General features: G+C 38.3%; 1 protein-coding gene and 1 non-coding gene across 3 annotated transcripts; both read left to right on the top strand.

Moving 5' to 3' along the window:
• The first annotated feature begins 1,117 nt into the window (after positions 1-1,117).
• Positions 1,118-1,224, top strand: LOC120254626. Its single transcript, XR_005534685.1, has one exon. It is a non-coding gene; the product is annotated as a small nucleolar RNA R71 (small nucleolar RNA).
• A 14,120-nt stretch (positions 1,225-15,344) lies between these two features.
• Positions 15,345-16,713, top strand: LOC120254625 (WRKY transcription factor 8-like). 2 transcript variants are annotated; one of them, XR_005534684.1, is made up of 3 exons: positions 15,345-15,731; positions 15,859-16,022; positions 16,173-16,713. XR_005534684.1 is itself a non-coding variant. In XM_039262700.1 (3 exons), exons 1-3 carry the CDS (start codon positions 15,463-15,465, stop codon positions 16,387-16,389), a joined length of 591 nt encoding a protein of 196 aa, XP_039118634.1. In that variant the 5' UTR covers positions 15,345-15,462; the 3' UTR covers positions 16,390-16,713. The 2 variants fall into 2 exon arrangements, 1 of the variants encoding a protein (XP_039118634.1); XM_039262700.1 differs by having other exon boundaries at positions 15,859-15,963.
• The last annotated feature ends 300 nt before the right edge of the window (positions 16,714-17,013 follow it).

Below are 17,013 nucleotides of genomic sequence, written 5' to 3'. Positions count from 1 at the left end.
TTCCACGACTCACCATTGCATTGATTAGGAAGCATAATAGAGGGTTCTTGCGCTTGAAACAATTATCCTAGGTGGAGCATTATCCGGGTACCCCATCTTTATCGATTGCCTTACCCCCTTCTTTACTTTTGCTCTCTTACTTGTTGCTTTTACAGTTGAGAATTGAATCATTGTCACACTCATTATCATTGATCTTTTAAATAGCTAAGAATCGAATTAAGTATTTTTATTGCCTACTCCCTGTGGATTCGATACCCGCTCACCTGGGATTATTACTTCGACAAACCCGTGCACTTGCGGGATATACGCAAGGGGACCTTGTCAGGAGCCTACCCTCGACTTCATAACCACTTCTCAAAGTGATCACCTTCACATGTTCTCTTGGATTTGTCTCTATGTTGCTAGGTAAACTCCCTTGTGGTCTTTACGAAAGTGACTTCATAATTTGGCCCACTTAATTCTCTAAGTTGTGCAATGATGTAGTGTGGTTGCGAAGTGTGGTTTCAAGCAATTGAAATATTGTATCTGATGATTGGATAAACTTGGTCAAAGCCTTCTCTAAATCAGTCATCAAGTTCTCCAACCCTGAAACGTGATTCTCCATGTCCGGAACTTGTTGTTGTTGGAAACCTGGTGGTTCCATGGCCTTCTGTTGCCATTGATTACTCCAAGAAAGGTTAGGATGGCTCCTCCACACCGAATTGTAGGTATTGCTATACGGATTTCCTTGACCTCTCATTCCATTGCCTAGAAATCCACCTGTTCCAGTGAAGCTGTACCACCAATAGCAATTGGGCAATTAGATGGAGTATGTCCTCCCCCACACCCAGTGCAACTCATTACTGCTGTAAATCTGGGAGTAGTTAGATTATCTAACTTCTTGCTCAAAGACTCAACCTGGGCCACTAATGATGTGACTCGATCCATCTCATGATGTCCGGCTAAGTTTTTCTTGTCTCATGTGTCCATTGATAACTATTCATAGCCATCTTCTCAATGAGCTTTGGGCTTTTTTGGGGTCTTGCTTCCTAACATAACTCCTACTGCAGCATCTAGTAACTACTTTGTGCTTGGGTTCAAATAATAATAGAAAGTGTGGATAATCATCCACTCGGGGAACCCATGCTGAGAGTATTTCTGCAGGAGATCCTTGAACCTATCCCATTTCTCAAAAAGAAACTCCAATTATATTTGCAGAAAAAAGGATATTTTATTCTTGAACTTTGCAGATTTTCCAGGAGGAAAATATCAAGCAAGAAAAGCTTCTACCATCTCCTCCCGAGTATTGATTGATTTAGGTAATGAATGTAGCCATTGCTTTGCTCTCCCTTCAAGGAAAATGGGAAGGCCCTCAACTTCATAGCATCATTTGCAGCACCATTAATCTTGAGCATGTCGTACACTTCCAAGAAGTTCTCAATATGATTTTTTGAATCCTCATCGACCAAACCATTAAACTATGCTGACTGCTATAACATTTGGATGAAGCCTGGCTTGAGGTCAAAACCTCTGAGCTGTAATCGGTTTCCACACAATATTAGATTTGACTATTCATATAATGCCAAGAACTGCGGGTCTTGCATAATCTAAGAGTGTCCTCTGCTGCTCATTTTGTTTAGCCAAATTATCAGACCCTTCACCTTCTATCTCAGCTTGATTTGACTATTCTTGCACAGGTTCCTTTCCCTATCTATGAGTTCTTCTTCTAATATCCAGGTCACCTTCAACCAATGTTGAAGGGTTGCCTCGGGTCATAACCTGTAGCTGTAATCAAAGAAAGAAAAACAAATCAGAATGATGGAAGGATAAGAAAGTGTGAAATAGAACAAGTGATGAATAGCTAAAATAGCAAAGTGCAAAATGAGTCTGAAATGCCTATTCCCCGGCAACGGCACCAAAAACTTGACACATCCCTTGCATATGTGTACATCAATTGCACAGGTTGTCAAAATAATAAAGTACCCTGGTGAGTGGGTAGTCGTATCCACAGGGAATAGTACTCAGAAGCAAATAGTATTTCTATTTAGCTAGAGTGAATGCCAAGCCGTGAGTGAGTGAACAATATCAAAGCAAATAGAAGTAAATAGAAGAAAGGAAAGCGCAATAGGGATAAGGGGAAGTATCGATAAAAAGATGGGGTACCCAAACATTAATCACCCTAGGACTATTGTTTCAAGTGCAAGCCTAATTATTATGCCTCCTAACTGATGTTTAATGAGTTATGGAAATCCAAATACATACAGTCCAAACCTATGGTCAACCGTGACTAACCCTACACTATGCCGCGGCGGAAAGGCATGCTTTTGATGCCTCACACTGTGTAAAGTTGCTTAAAGTTCTAGGAAGTCCAAGTAATAAACCCTATTCCCTAATATGGATCTAACCCTTTGTTCCAGGCGAAAGACCACTAGTTACAATTAAGCCCCAACACTAAGGATTACTTCAACACTTCACTCTGTTGCTTGTGCAATTAAGCCTCAGTATAGTTTGTCTCTTAGCACTTCACTCTATCATAACCGTAAAGAACTCTTGGAACGTGGAGGTAGGATAAACCACATCGGAAGGGAAAGGGGACGTTTTGCTACCTCTCGACTCACCCTCTCGACCCTCTCTAACCTTGCTTTGTCTAATCATAATTAAGTGTCACTCATTCACAAGGATTACAAGATTCTCAACCCTAGTGTCACTATAAGAGAAAATCAATTCAACATGCATTCAAGGTTCGAACTCAATTAAAATATCAATTAAATAAACATAATAAGAGGCAATGAAATAAAATCATCCTAGGGTTTACAAGTCCAAAAACCCACTAAGGTTTTAGCTCTCCATGAGCAATATACAATCAACAATGAAATTGTAAGTAAAAACATACAATCTATGGATAAAACCCCTTGTAGTCTATATCGATGGTTTTATGGAGCTTCCTCGTCTTCTCCAAAGGCTGTCTTGTCAAGCCAAGGGCACACCTTACCGAATTGACGCCGACAAAAACTGCTCCAATAACTCTCCTCCAAAGGAACGTGATGTCAAAGGCCGTAGGACCACTCCAAAAACCTAGCCAAAGCCTCTCCAAACCTTGGCCACGAGCACCTCCAAAGATGGGCAAAAGATAGAGAGAAGATCCTTCAATAACTCTCAAAACACAATATTTATAGAGGCTGGAATCGAGCATCCATACCGGCGTGTGGAATTTCCACATGACCATGTGGATTTCTAGAAATCAGCTTTGTGAGCTGTGAATAGTAACTTCTACTTGTGATTCTGCTACATTGATTTTGCTACAATACTTTGTCAAAAGACTCCTGATTCCATTCTTTTCATCGAGCCCACATGAATAGGCACACATCCATGCGGTAGATCGCTTCACGTCTTCAATGAAACCGCATTGATAAAGCTCTTGCTAGTATTGCACAAGTCAAGACAAATGAGTGTGACTCTTTGTGCCCCACCACTTTGTATATTCTCTTGAGCACAATGGAGGTTAGCACACACCCACATTTCTTTGAGCACAACTTGTATCTTCACCTTTGTTGAATCCAAGAACTTTGTCAACAATCCCATCCATGATCTACTTTTGCTTCCTTTCTTCCAAAATTATCTCCACAACCCTAAATGCACAAAAGAACACAAATACACATGAATTAGCAATGAAATCTGATAACAGTGATGCTCAATGTAAGAAAAGAATACTTCATATTACTTATACACAAGCACTTATCATTCAACAATGTTATAAATATTATAAACAAGTTTAAACAATAAATGTGAACTTTTCACAAAGAATTTCAAGATAATAACCTTTGAATTCCACAAGGACATCTGACACGTCCGAATATGCGTGTGTGTACCACAAGTGCACGGGTGTCGAAATAATAAAATACCAAGTGAGTAGGATAGTCGAATCCACAGGGAACAGGGCTACTAGTACTAACTTCTTCTCTGCTTTCTAGCCTAATGATAATTGGAAAGGTGTCGTGATCTAATGTGTGAAGAAATGAATACCGGAGATGAATATGCAAGGGTAAAATGGAGGGAGATCTCAATCAATAAAGATGAGGTACCCGGGCAATATTCTCCCAAGGATCTAACATGAAGTTCAAGACTTTCTAAATGCTTCTAAACCGAGTCTAATGAGTCGAGGTAATCCAAGAACAATCGGTCATTGTCTCCAAGCAACCGGTACTAGTCCCCTACAAGGTCCCGCTGGAGAAATCGCTCAATCTTAACAGCTCACACCCCATACGAACGCAATAAGCCCTAGGGATACCTAAGAGTGAAACCGATTCCTAAATATAGATCCAACCCTAATTCCCGGCGAAGGATCCCTAACCCCCTACAAGGTCCCGACGGAGAAATCTATCAATCTTATGCCTCACACCAAATATGATTGCATAGAGTCTAGGGAATACGAAGATAGGAAACACTCAATCGGAAGGGAAAGGGGATGCTCCACTATATCATGACTCACCTCTCAACCATTTTTAACCTTGAAGTTCTAACTCTAATGGGGACCTCTCACATCAAAGTAACAAATCATGCAATGTAGATCAATCACAAAGATCAATACCACATGCAAGCAATGAAATCACAAGGTTAAAACTCAAATCAACTCGGATTAACTAGAAACGTAAAGCAAATCAATACAAAAGAATAGACCTTAGGGTTCACATGCCCAAGTACCTACTAGGGTTTAGCCCTCCATTGGACAAGTTATAAAACAATGATTAATGCAATGCAAAGCAACAAAAGACATAGAGAAAACCCCCTTGAATACGTGATGATTGGCCTTGGTGGGTAGTTCAACGTCTTGAAGGATTCCTCTCCGAAGCTAGGTCGCCGGTGGCTTCCCAAGTGATATAACGGCAAAGGAAACTATGAAAGTTGGTGAAGAACACCTTGTAAATAGGCAAAGACCTCCTCTCCAAACCCTAGCTGTCTCATCCCTCAAGAGCTGCACAAAAGATGTCAAAGAATAGGGCAAGAGGGCTATTTGGATTTTCCACGTACGGTGTGGATTTTCACCAATGTGGATTTTTCACGTACCCGCGTGGGCTACAAAAATTTCCACGCAGGCGCGCGAACAGTAATTTTGAATTGGTCTTTGAATTCTCTCATGTCTTCATGTCTTGGTCTTTGAAATTTCCACACGGGCGCGTGGAAACATCTTCGCATTCATGAACTCCTCTCATGTCTTGGTCTTTGAATTGCACAAGAACTCTCAACATTGTCCCTTTATAGCCTATCTTTGCTCCCTTTTAATCTTCAAGGCATTCACAGCCTAATTGCACAAAAGAACACCAAATACACAATATGAGACATAAACCATGGTAAAAATGATTCTCAATGCATATAAAACATATATAAAAATATGTCTACTCAAGCACTTATAAACATCAATACCGATTTTGAGTTCAAAATCATACATTTCTTTCAATAGTCAACAATTCATAAGTCTGAGGAATAAACAATTCAAAAGATCAATAGTATTACGAGTAGCCTCGAAATCCCTCCATCGCTAACCGCGGCCTAAGTTAGGTCAGGAGCTACAAAGATGCACATCTCTTAGCATTGGCCATTGGGAAGCCTGTGTAGTGACTCCAGACAATCCAACAATACACCCCGTTCAGGTTCTCTACACGCCTCCTTAATGTGTGATACCTCATCTGAGTATTCCACACTAGCCCAACCAGGTCGGCCCATCAAAACTCTACTTCTTATTGCAACAAGTATTGGGGATCCCCCCAATGTCACAATCGAAACAAATAAATAATAATCCAGCCCGCAGGCTGAGTGTATCACTGAACATGATATTAGGAGTTTTATCATAATATCACAAGTATTCACACATGCAACTTTCACTTCAAGAGTGAGTCAATTTATCATACATCTCCAAAGAAATCTTTTTCATCAAGAATGTATCATATAAGAGCAACCTTTGAAAGTATATTTCAAGTATAACATCATCATAATGAAATTCAACTTAGTTTGCACAACTCAATGGTCATCATAACAAGCACATCAAATTTCTTGAAAATACATACTTCGAAATATATTACCCAAAACGTAGGGTTTCAAATCACAAGTAACATATATGATAAATGCCTAAATGAGTGTATTTTATATGTAATTGTGTTCTAATATTTTATGAATAAATCGATGATTTGTTAACGTTTGTGTAGTTTAATTGGCCTTCTTCGTGTTATAGGTCTTGAGGATGAACAGGTGAGCTCGACAATACAAAAGAGACGGGAAACAACACAGAAAATGGTGTTTTAGAGACCGGTATTGTAGCAGTTACTGTAGTATGAAGAACTCGAGAAATGGCAAACTCTCGGGTATTGTTGATGGGTTCGCTAATGGGCGTGAAGACACCCGTGAACCGCATAAAGAATGGGCAATTACTATAGCAACTACTGCAGTATTTAACTGTAGCACTTCATGAATTTTTTGCGAATTCTAGAGACTTTAACAGCCTCTTTCACACCTGTGAAAAAGGGCCGTGAAGCTAACCCGAGAGAGTTATAAAAGGTGCTTTTAACTCTTTCTTAGACATCTTCGTCCACACCTTCTTCTCCTACCTCTACCATTCCTCTCCATCTTCCAAATCCACGATAAAGATGACTCAAGAAGACATTTTAGGCAAGGAAATTAAAGGAAGAGGCAAGATCAGGCATCATCTCCCATTGTTCAAGCTTGTAGATGGTAAGGAGGCCACCCTTTTGGTGACGTCATTGGAAGATTCCCGCTGATTGTCTCTACACATTGGTCACTTGAGGGAGTTCATTGTTGCTTATTTAGTTGTTTTTTATGGACTTGTTAATGTATTTTCTTAGTATGAACAACTAAACCCCAAGCTCATTGGATGTTGGTGAACCTTGGGGTAACTTGTATAGATTGGATGCTTTGATCTATTTTATTGCATTTTGGTGTGTTGCGATCCATGCTTGGTGTACTTTGATGTATTGATATGCATGAGAAATCTATATGTCGATTTCTAGGTTGTACTTGGTTGCATGACCATTACCCTTGTACTAGACACACCTAGCTTGGAAGGGATCTATATACAAATACACCATGACCATTGGATATTTTGTGCCCCTCCAACATTAGGGTTGGACCTAGTTTGTGTTTTGGCCGTAATTAGAGATTTCCCTTCTTGTAATGCAATCATAGGAGGATTTGGTCAGAAGAAATTCTATATTAATACTCATATCAAATTAGGGGGCAATTGCCATGACCATCAGGTTGTCCTATCTCAAGAATCTCTTGGTCCAAACCACCAATTGCATGATAGTTCTAGCATCCTTCACACTTTAGTAGCCCAGGGGGATCCACATCCATGACCATCTTCATCCCTTGATTTCTACCCCTTATTTTCACTCAACTGTAGACACACATTTAGAGTTCCTTTTTTACTTTGTAGTTTAGAACATAATCACTCAAATTTATAGGCTAGACAACACGCGAAAAGGAAGTAAGAATAGCTTCTCGGGCCCTAGGAATATGACCCTCTCGTGCTTGCGCGAGAGGTATTACTTAACGACCCTATGCACTTGCGGGTGTCACATCAAAATAATTTACAAATATTATTAAAACAAGTTAAATCATACATCATCATAGTTTTTAAATGCCATAGAAACATTTCAATAGTTTTAGCAAACAATAAATCATCATTCAAAGGTAAGGCACCTTAAGCATTAGAAAACATGCATGATTTATAGTCTATAATTTAGTAAATCCTACTCACAAACTTAGTGAGCTAAAGCACCCCTATGTTACTTCTCCACTGGCTCTTTCCCTTTGCTTGAAGTCTCACCTCCTAGAAACAATTAACAAACCAACACAAGCAATAAGCATTAACAACAAGTTAACTAACTTGAGTGAAGGAAAATGCTCAAAATAGGAAGAAATTGCTTCTAGGGTTTGCTAAACACTCTCACTAGAAGATCAAACAAGAATGAACCTTTCACAATGATAAGTGCTTGTGTGTTAAGAATGCGAAGTGTTCTTTCTTTACGATGAGCATTACTTTTATCAGGTTTAAGCGCTAATATATGTGTATTTGTGTTCTTTTGTGCATTTAGGGTTGTGAAGCTGAGTATTAAGAAAAGAAGCCAAAAGTAGACCATTAACGCACTATTTGGTGGAATCTTGGAAGGAACAAACGTGAAGACACAAGTGGGGCTCTAAGATACATGAATATGTGCTAACCTCCATGTAGTCAAGGTATTATAATAAGTTGGATGGGCACGAAGACAGTCACATTTGCATATCCTGACTTGTGCATTGATAGCAAGACCTTCACCAATGAGGACTTTGATTGAAGAAGAGTTGCAATCTATGGCATAAATGTGTGCCCGTTTATGTTGCCTCGATGAAAAGTGTGGAATTGGGAGTGTTTTGGCTGAGTACTGAATAGGTTGCTGTAGCAAATCATTGTAGCAATACACTATAGCAGTTACTCTTCACAACCGGCCGAAAATCGGTTTTCTTGAAAATCCACACGTGCGTGTAGAAATTTCCCACACCTGTGTGAAAATTCCACATGCCCATGTGGAGAATCCACAAGGGCATGTGGAAGCCCGATTCCAGCCCTATTTAAGCCGCAATTCAGCCTGATTATAGAGATCTTTTCCCCTCTTCTGTCCAACTTTTCTCCACCTTTTGAGAGGCCGTCGGCTAGGGTTTAGAGAGCCTTTTAGCAAGTCTTTGGAGTGGTTCTATGGATTCGACACCGCGGTTCGCTTGGAAGAAGGTTATTGGAGGAGCTTTCGTCGGTAAAGATCCGGCGAGGTGTACCCTAGGCTGAACAAGGGAACCTTTGGAGAAGACGAAGCTACTCTACAGGACCATTGACACAAACACCGAGGGGGGTTTTCTATGAATTACTTGTTTTTACATTCGATTTTGTTGTTGATTGTAACAAGCTCCAGGGAGAGCTAAACCCCTAGTGGGTACTTGGATTTGTGAACTCTAGGATGTATTTGTTTCATTAATCTTCTATTATGTTTTCCTTAATTGATGTTTTTAATTGAGTTTCAATCTTGAATGCTTGTTGGATGATTTCTCCCTTAGAGTGACACTAGGGTTGAGAGTCTACATTGGTAACTTTTGTGAGTGAGTGACACACAATGAGGGTTAGACATTGCAAGATTGGAGAGGGTCGAGAGGGTGAGTCGAGAGGTAGCGGAGAATCCCCGTTCCCCTCCGATGTGATTTATCTTACCTCCACGTTCCAAGAGTTCTTTGCAGTCATAGTAGACTGAATAGGCTAATGGATGACCTCCGTTGGGGCTTAGTTGCACAGGCAACAGAGTGAAGCATTGAAGTGACTTTAGCACCTAGGGATTAATTGCGACTAGGGGTCTTTCGCCTTGACCAAAGGGTTAGATCTATACATTGGAATAGGTGTTTATCACTTGGAATCCCTAGAGTGTCTTGCAACTCTACACAGTGTGAGGTGTTGAGATTGATCGATTTCTCTACTGGGACATAGTGTTGAGTTAGTCACGGTTGACCTTAGGTCTGAGACCGTGTATTTAAGGATTTTCACGACCTATTAAGCGTCAATTAGGAGATATAATAGTTTATTTTGCACTTGAAGCAATTGTCCTAGGTGGAACAATATCCGACTACCCCACTTCTATCGATTGCCTTACCTCTCATCTATTTGTGCTTCTCTTTTCCCTTGTTTCTTTTATTCTTGCTTTCATTACATTTTATCAACAAAATCATTATTCCATCTTCGCTTAGTTAGATAGCAATCTTGGTATTTTTATTCCCTATTCCTTATTAATACGATACCCACTCAATTGGAATTTATTACTTCAACAAAACCCGTGCACTTCCGGGTCACACGCAAGGGGCGTTGTCACACAACTCTTAAAACTAGCAAGGAAAGCAAGTAAAACCTAACTTGGCTTGGTGCTACAGTAACTCTAACCTAGGAAATGAAGGATCTCTCTCAATCTTCAACAAATTTAAGGTGTTACAACTTTAAACTTCTTCTATTCTATAGATCCAAATAAAAACTAGATTTTTCCACCAAAACCCTCAAGAAATTTGGTAAAAAGAGCAAGGAGAAGAATAAGAAAGAGGAACTCACCTACAAGCTTTTCAAAACCTAAGAACACCTTTTACTTCAAGAGTGTAGAAGGAAGATCTCCACTATTCTCTTAATTGGAGGCCAAGAATGATGAGATTGGAGATGGAAAATGAAGGCTCTTGAGGAGGAGGAAGAAGGAGAGGGTGAAGGAGTTCAAGAAGGGCCTAGAACCTTTGAAGAAAGACCGTTAAATAGGACTAGCCCAAGGGTTTCTTTGTGGGCTACCATGCGGGCGAAAGGGAGGCTGCACGACCCCTCAGGATGACCTTGTGGGCTCTCTTGTGGATGCAAGAGAGGCCATAAGGCCTCTCTGGTTAGCCTTGTATGCTTCCTTACGGCCGTAGGAGAGGAAGCAAAGCCTCATTTTAGCCCTTTGTGGGCACACCAAGTGCCCTCAAAGCCCAGGCCTTGCTTTTTTTCCTTTTTGAACAGTTCTTCCCTACCTTTTTAACCTCCCAAAGACCATAAATAAAGTCCTAACACAAGAAGACTCTCAAAGGAACTCAAGCACACAAGTTACACTTGAGAAACAAATCGAAAGAGAAATAGGAAAAGTCAAACTTTTACGAAGTCATAGGGTAGTCTATGTCAACATCATATGTAACTAGTTATTATTCATCTTGAGAAAGGGGCAATATGAATTAGGAATTCTCTCAGTTTAACTAAATTGCAAAACTTTGGTGCAACCTTGTTTAGAACTTAACAAAATGTTAGTGGAAGACTATGCCCAAACATCCTTTTTTCATATTTGTTTTGCCGCAATTTTACTCACAATTCTAGTTATTCATTTCTTTAGATTTATAACCCACATCTTCAATTAGATTAATTGATGACTTTAGAATTAGTACTAGTATTCTCTATTTCCTCATGGATTAATAACCCAATTTCCTAACATTCTATAGTTCTTGATCGACACATGTTCTTCCGCTGTCATAGGTGACATTAGTCCTTATCACTATCAAAAGAAAACAAATTGATGCTGCTAACCCTTATTGTGAAAATCTAAAAATAAGGCAAAGAGAGATGATAACTTTGAATTATAGAGATACTTTAGGCTCACTCCTCTCAAGATACTTTCAAAGTCTTCCCATATTGGCTAATGGTAACTCTTGGATCATAGAGATTCCTAAAGTAGTTAATCCCTTTGGTCCAGGCAATCAACCATAATTCCATATGTTAATGATGTATTATCCTATAATTGCATGACACTCTATGAATCCCTCTATTAAGTTAACCTCTAATTCTAAGAGTTGACATAATACACTCTAAATCTAAGAATGCACTCAACCTCCAAGGTGTTCGACATCATACACCCTATCTCTAGGTGTGCACTTAATCTCCAACAAGGTTGGCACCATATAGCCTAGCTTTAAAAGTGCACTCAACCCTTATCTCTATTTGTGACCTAACATGATAGATTTCTCAATCATCATCATGGCAATCAAATATTCAAGTAAAGCTTTCACATAATACAATGCGAATATGAAGCAACATAGAAGATTCAGATGAATACTCATAGCCAATTTATCTCAATAATATAATTAAATTCAATAGGTCTTGAGATTCAAAAACCGAGGCATCGAATGATGATTTAGCCTCTTATGTTCAAAGATAGCATAATACAATCAAAGATTAAAAACAAAAAAGAAATCATAGTAGATCTTCCTCAAGCTTCTATCTCAGTTTGCAATAGAACTGATAAGTGCTTGACTAAACATATTTTCTTATATGTTTTACATGCATTGAGAATTAATTTTATTATAGTTTATATCTCATGAATTATATTTGGTGTTCTTTTGTGTAGATAGGTTATGAAGGCTTTGAGAGAAGAAAAGGAAGCAAAGATTGGTTATGAAGGCACCGTTTGGGAGTTTTTGTGCAACATAAAGATCAAGACACAAGAGGAGCTCATACACATGGGGGTGTGTGCCAACTTTCAAGAGAATTCAAGCTTGATAGTGAGTTGGAAGGGCACAAAGGCAGTCACACTCCCATGTCCCTACTTCTGTGAAAGAATGCAAGAGCATTCCCAATGATGATTAGACGACGAGAATCCTCATAACCTACCATGTCGATGTGTGCTTGTCCATGTGGCCTCAAGAGAAGAGTGTTGGAGCCATGCTTATGAAGAATACTACAACAAAGAACTATAGCAAAACATTGTTCATGTGACCAATTGAAAATTCCACCTGGTCATGTGAGTAGTTCTACAGGCCACACGGGCATGTGATGGCTCACACGGTCACATGAAGGCACGTGACAGACACAGGTTTTGAACTATAAATAGCCTTTTTGGCATATTCTTTCGAGACTTTTTTATAGTGTTCGAAGGCCAAAGCGGCTAGGGTTTTGAGAGGATCTCTTTGATGAATCTTCACCAACTTTTGGTAGATCTCTTCTTTGTCATAGCATAGAGAGACCCATTGGGAGACCTAGCTTCGGAGAGGGATCCTTCAAGACCTTGAGCAACCAATCAAGGCTATCATCACGAATTCAAGGGGTTTTATTCCATGGTTTTCATTGATTTACATTGCATTAATTAGTTTGTAATTTGCCCCATGGAGGGCTAAACCCTAGTAGGTATTTGGGCATGTGAACCCTAGGATCTTATCTTTGTATTGATTTACTATGTGTTTTCTATTAAATCTGAGTTTGATTGAATTTCAATCTTGTTTTCTCATTATTTGGATGCCATATTCATCTTTGAGGTTGATTTGTTTGCATGATTTATTTGCCTTAGTGAGAGAGAGGTCTCCATTGGGGTTAGAACTTCAAGATTGAAGAGAGTTGAGAGAGTGATTCATGAGATAGAGGAGTGCCCCTTTCTCCTTCTGATTAGTACATTCTATCTCGAATTCCCTAGGCTTTATGCAACTATATTTGGTGTGAAGCATGACATTGAGAGATTTCTCTGTCAGGACCTTGTAGACAGTTAGGGATCTTCATCTAGAAGTAGTGTTAGGTATATCATTAGGAATTGGGTGTACTCTTAGGAATTCCTAGAGTCTATTGCGGTTATATGTGGTGTGAGGTGTTGAGATTGAGCGATTTCTACACCGGACCTCAAAGGATACTAGTATCGGTGATCTAGAGGCAGGGACCGATTATTCTTGGATTTTCTAAACTTGATTAACTCAGTTTAGAAACACTTGTAAGTCTTGTACTTCATGTTAGATCCTAGGGGAACATTGCCTGGGTACCTCATCTTTATTGATTGAGACTTCCGTATTTCTATCCTTGCTTGCTTGCTTGAGATATTCATATTCTTGTGATTGAGTTCATTTCACCATATTCTTAATTCCGACTAGATAACTGAGAAGTAGTTACTACTAATACTTCTGTTTCCTCTGGATTCAACTACCAGACTCATTAGGTACTTTATTACTTTGATACTCGTGCACTTGCGATACACGTATACAAGAAGTGCGTCAAAAACCCAAGGATGGAGAAGGCTGATTCGTCAAACACTCACCTCCAAACCTCAAAGGAAGCTTGAATCTCCCTCCCTCATCGATTAATGGCCTTCAGCTCCCCATTCAAAACCCTGGACATCTTTCTTATTCTTTAACCAACTCAATAATCTAACTTTCGGCTTAAATATGCAAGTTTGACCCTTGTGGTGCTGTGCTTTTGGGAAGTGTTTGAGGCCGTGCACTTGCCAATTTCAGTGCTCAAATTGTACAAAAAATCTATCTCCTGAGATTTGCACGAGATGAAACACGACCATACTTCTTTCTGCATGACAATGTAAGGAGCTGGCTACCCATGCTACCTTGATTCTATCAAACTCGTAATTTGTACGAACATAAGCACGACCAAGCTTCATGCTCCATGGTGGTTCACGGAGCGAAGAGGGCGTGTTGACTCAGTTAACTCTGAATTCTCAGATCATGTGATCTGCACGGATAAAACACAGCCTAAGCATGGTTATGCTTTACTATGGATTGCTTTTTTCCTCCTTACCAGCTCCGATTCGAAGGTATTCTCCTTTTGCCCTCAAACTTGTCTCCCTGTTGATTAATGCACAAAATACCCGAAGTAGCACTAAATTGTAAAAAAATCATACAAGAAGACAAGCAAAATGCATATAAAATATATGTAAATTGGGTGTGTAATACGCACTCATCAAATACCCCCACACTTAAGCCTTTGCTTATCCTAAAGCAAAATAATATAGAAAAATAGAAAAGAAATGAGTGCATGGCTTCTAATCGAAAAACACACTAGAGTCTCCGATGCATTAGAGGGTCTAGTAATGAAATAAGAGGAGATTTACAATCAAACCTAATTTATCACTCAAAACCATAGCTGGATGATTGAAATCTCCATATGTTGACCAATAAGCTATTCCGTATAATTTACTTTAACATTATATATTTTAAAAAAATAGAGGTTCAAAGTTTATAAATTTAATTATAAATTAAAATGAAGATAAAAAGATCATGTAAGGGTGAACTCATGGCAAATTGTTTTATTATAATTAATCTTATTAATAATTTAATTAGATAATCAAAATTTGAGGTTCAATAATGAAATTGAATGTTAACTTTTAACTAGAATTTTTGTAAAGAAAAAATAAAAACCAATGTAAACTTAATTTGATTCGATTTTTAAACTAATTTTTCTATAGTTTTATTTTTAAATATTTAATATGTGTATATCTTAGATTTATACATATATAAATCTAAAATTTGCAATATAAAAAAAATAATAAAATATACTTATATTATAAAAAAAAGCTTCAGATAGCTAAAAAGCAGAGCTGTTAATTTGCAGGACCAGTTCCCATGCATCTCTCTAATAATGAGCATTAATATCTCATATAATTATTTCAAAATAAGTTGTTTTCTTTGATCATGAATCTTTAAAATTAAAATATAGGAAAAAAAAAATGCCTTCATCAAATCGCAAACAACCAAAGACAATATTTATGTTCACAAACTAGAAAACGCCTAAAACTCGTAGACAATACCAGACATATTCAGACTATATATATAAGAAAGTTCATAATAAAAATAGGTTAACAATTTAAAAATCACTAACCTTATCCATACTTGCTGTGACAACAATTACTTCTTTAAAAACAAAGACTTCTAATAAGACTTCATAGGTTCATATTATAGGTCTTCCATTGTCCTTAGATCTCTCTCTCTCTCTCTCTCTCTCTCTCTCTCATTATCGACTATTCAACTCTCACTTCTCTCCCTTGAGACGAAGTGAAGGCCTATATAATGGCCTAAGGTCTCATTCAGGAGCTACATATATATTTCGAATTTCTTGATCACCCAATTCTAGGTTGGGAAGTTGCTAGATATATAAGTTCAAGAAATTAAGTTGGGGATTGCACGGAGAAGGTGATGAATGCACGCCTTCCTTCTTGTCAACATGAAGCTGCAGCCATAAAGGAAATATCGAGAGCACTTGAACTCATCTCTCATCTAGAAGCTCATCTATGTCCATTAATATTAGCCAAGAAGGGGATGGAGCTAGCAAACAACATATTTCAAGAGATCACGAGCTCACTCTTGGAATCTAGCACTATCCTTGATCCTGGTGCTGCTGCTCAAGTTGCTTCAAAGAAGGTGAAAACGATTAATCATGAAGATGGGACTACTGTCAAGAAAAAGTATAATAAAGATCTCATCAAGTTTCTATAGATTGTTTGAATTATAATATATATGCAGATAGATCTCATCAAGTTACTATATATATTATTTAAATTGATATATACATGGTTTGAAATTCTTTTACAGAAGGCATAAGGATTTAGTTACATTTCTTACAACTGAACCATTCTTTGATGGGTATCAGTGGAGGAAGTATGGACAGAAGGATAGAAAAAACTCTATGTTTCAAAGGTACAAATGCTAAACTTGGTGAATAGTGATCATTTGTTCGAGATAAATTTTTGCAACAGGTATTATTTCCTTGAAACCCGTGTATAAGCCTTTCTGTTCTTTCACTAACTGCTCTATTTTAGAAGGGACCAGGAACATATGCAATATTTGCAAACCTGCTGTTTACCTTTTTGGTGATGAAGAAATAATTGAAACTTTTAATGATGCAGAACATACTACAAATGCTTAAATGAAAAATGCCAAGCAACAAAAACAGTTCAACAAGAAGATCATCATGAGCCTCCAAACATCCTGGTCACATATGGCATGCAACATACTTGCGATTTAGCAGAATTCACCCAAAAGTTCAGAATGGATTCTTCGACTTCAACACGAGCTTTTGGCCCCATTGTGGAATCAAACTCTTTCATAGTGAAGAACAATTAACAACCAGGAAGAAGAAGAAGAAGAAGAAGAAGAAGAAAAAGTTCATCTCCAACATCTTGCTTCCAAATTAACAACATATTGGACAAATAATATTATAACCCACAGGGGTTGATAGTAGTAGTGATAACATGGCAGGAATACTCTCATGTTTTTGTCCTTTATTTTGTAATGAGGAGGAGGTTGGATGGTTGATTGAAGCCTTTAAATGTCATGAAGATGGCTTTCACATTTGATCTAAGTTAGGAATGCATGTTTCACATGCTTATGGTTGTTGAACGTTTGACAGGGCTTTTATTTTTTCTTCTTTATTTAAACGTGAGGATGTAGTGGTCGATAGATATGAATCTCCCATGTCATTTTTAGACTTGCCCAAAAAAATTCAATGAATTCTTAGACCAACAATATACTTTGCTTGTCAACGCTACAAAAATAGTCAAGGTCTATGGTAATCGCTTGGGATGTGTAAATTTCTTTCCAACTTTCTAAATAATCTTTCTTCCTTAAAAGACTTATCTCTTTAGGGCTAAGAGAAAGTAAATACGTGAATGGCCTAGAGAAAAGGCAAATGTGCCTTTCAATAGTTTAGGCTTAACAAGGCGTATTGTTGGCACTTCTAATTGCATC

Source organism: Dioscorea cayenensis, unplaced genomic scaffold (genome assembly GCF_009730915.1).
Source record: "Dioscorea cayenensis subsp. rotundata cultivar TDr96_F1 unplaced genomic scaffold, TDr96_F1_v2_PseudoChromosome.rev07_lg8_w22 25.fasta BLBR01000542.1, whole genome shotgun sequence".
Classification (NCBI taxonomy): Eukaryota; Viridiplantae; Streptophyta; class Magnoliopsida; order Dioscoreales; family Dioscoreaceae; genus Dioscorea; species Dioscorea cayenensis.
This window is presented reverse-complemented; position numbering and strand designations above follow the sequence as displayed.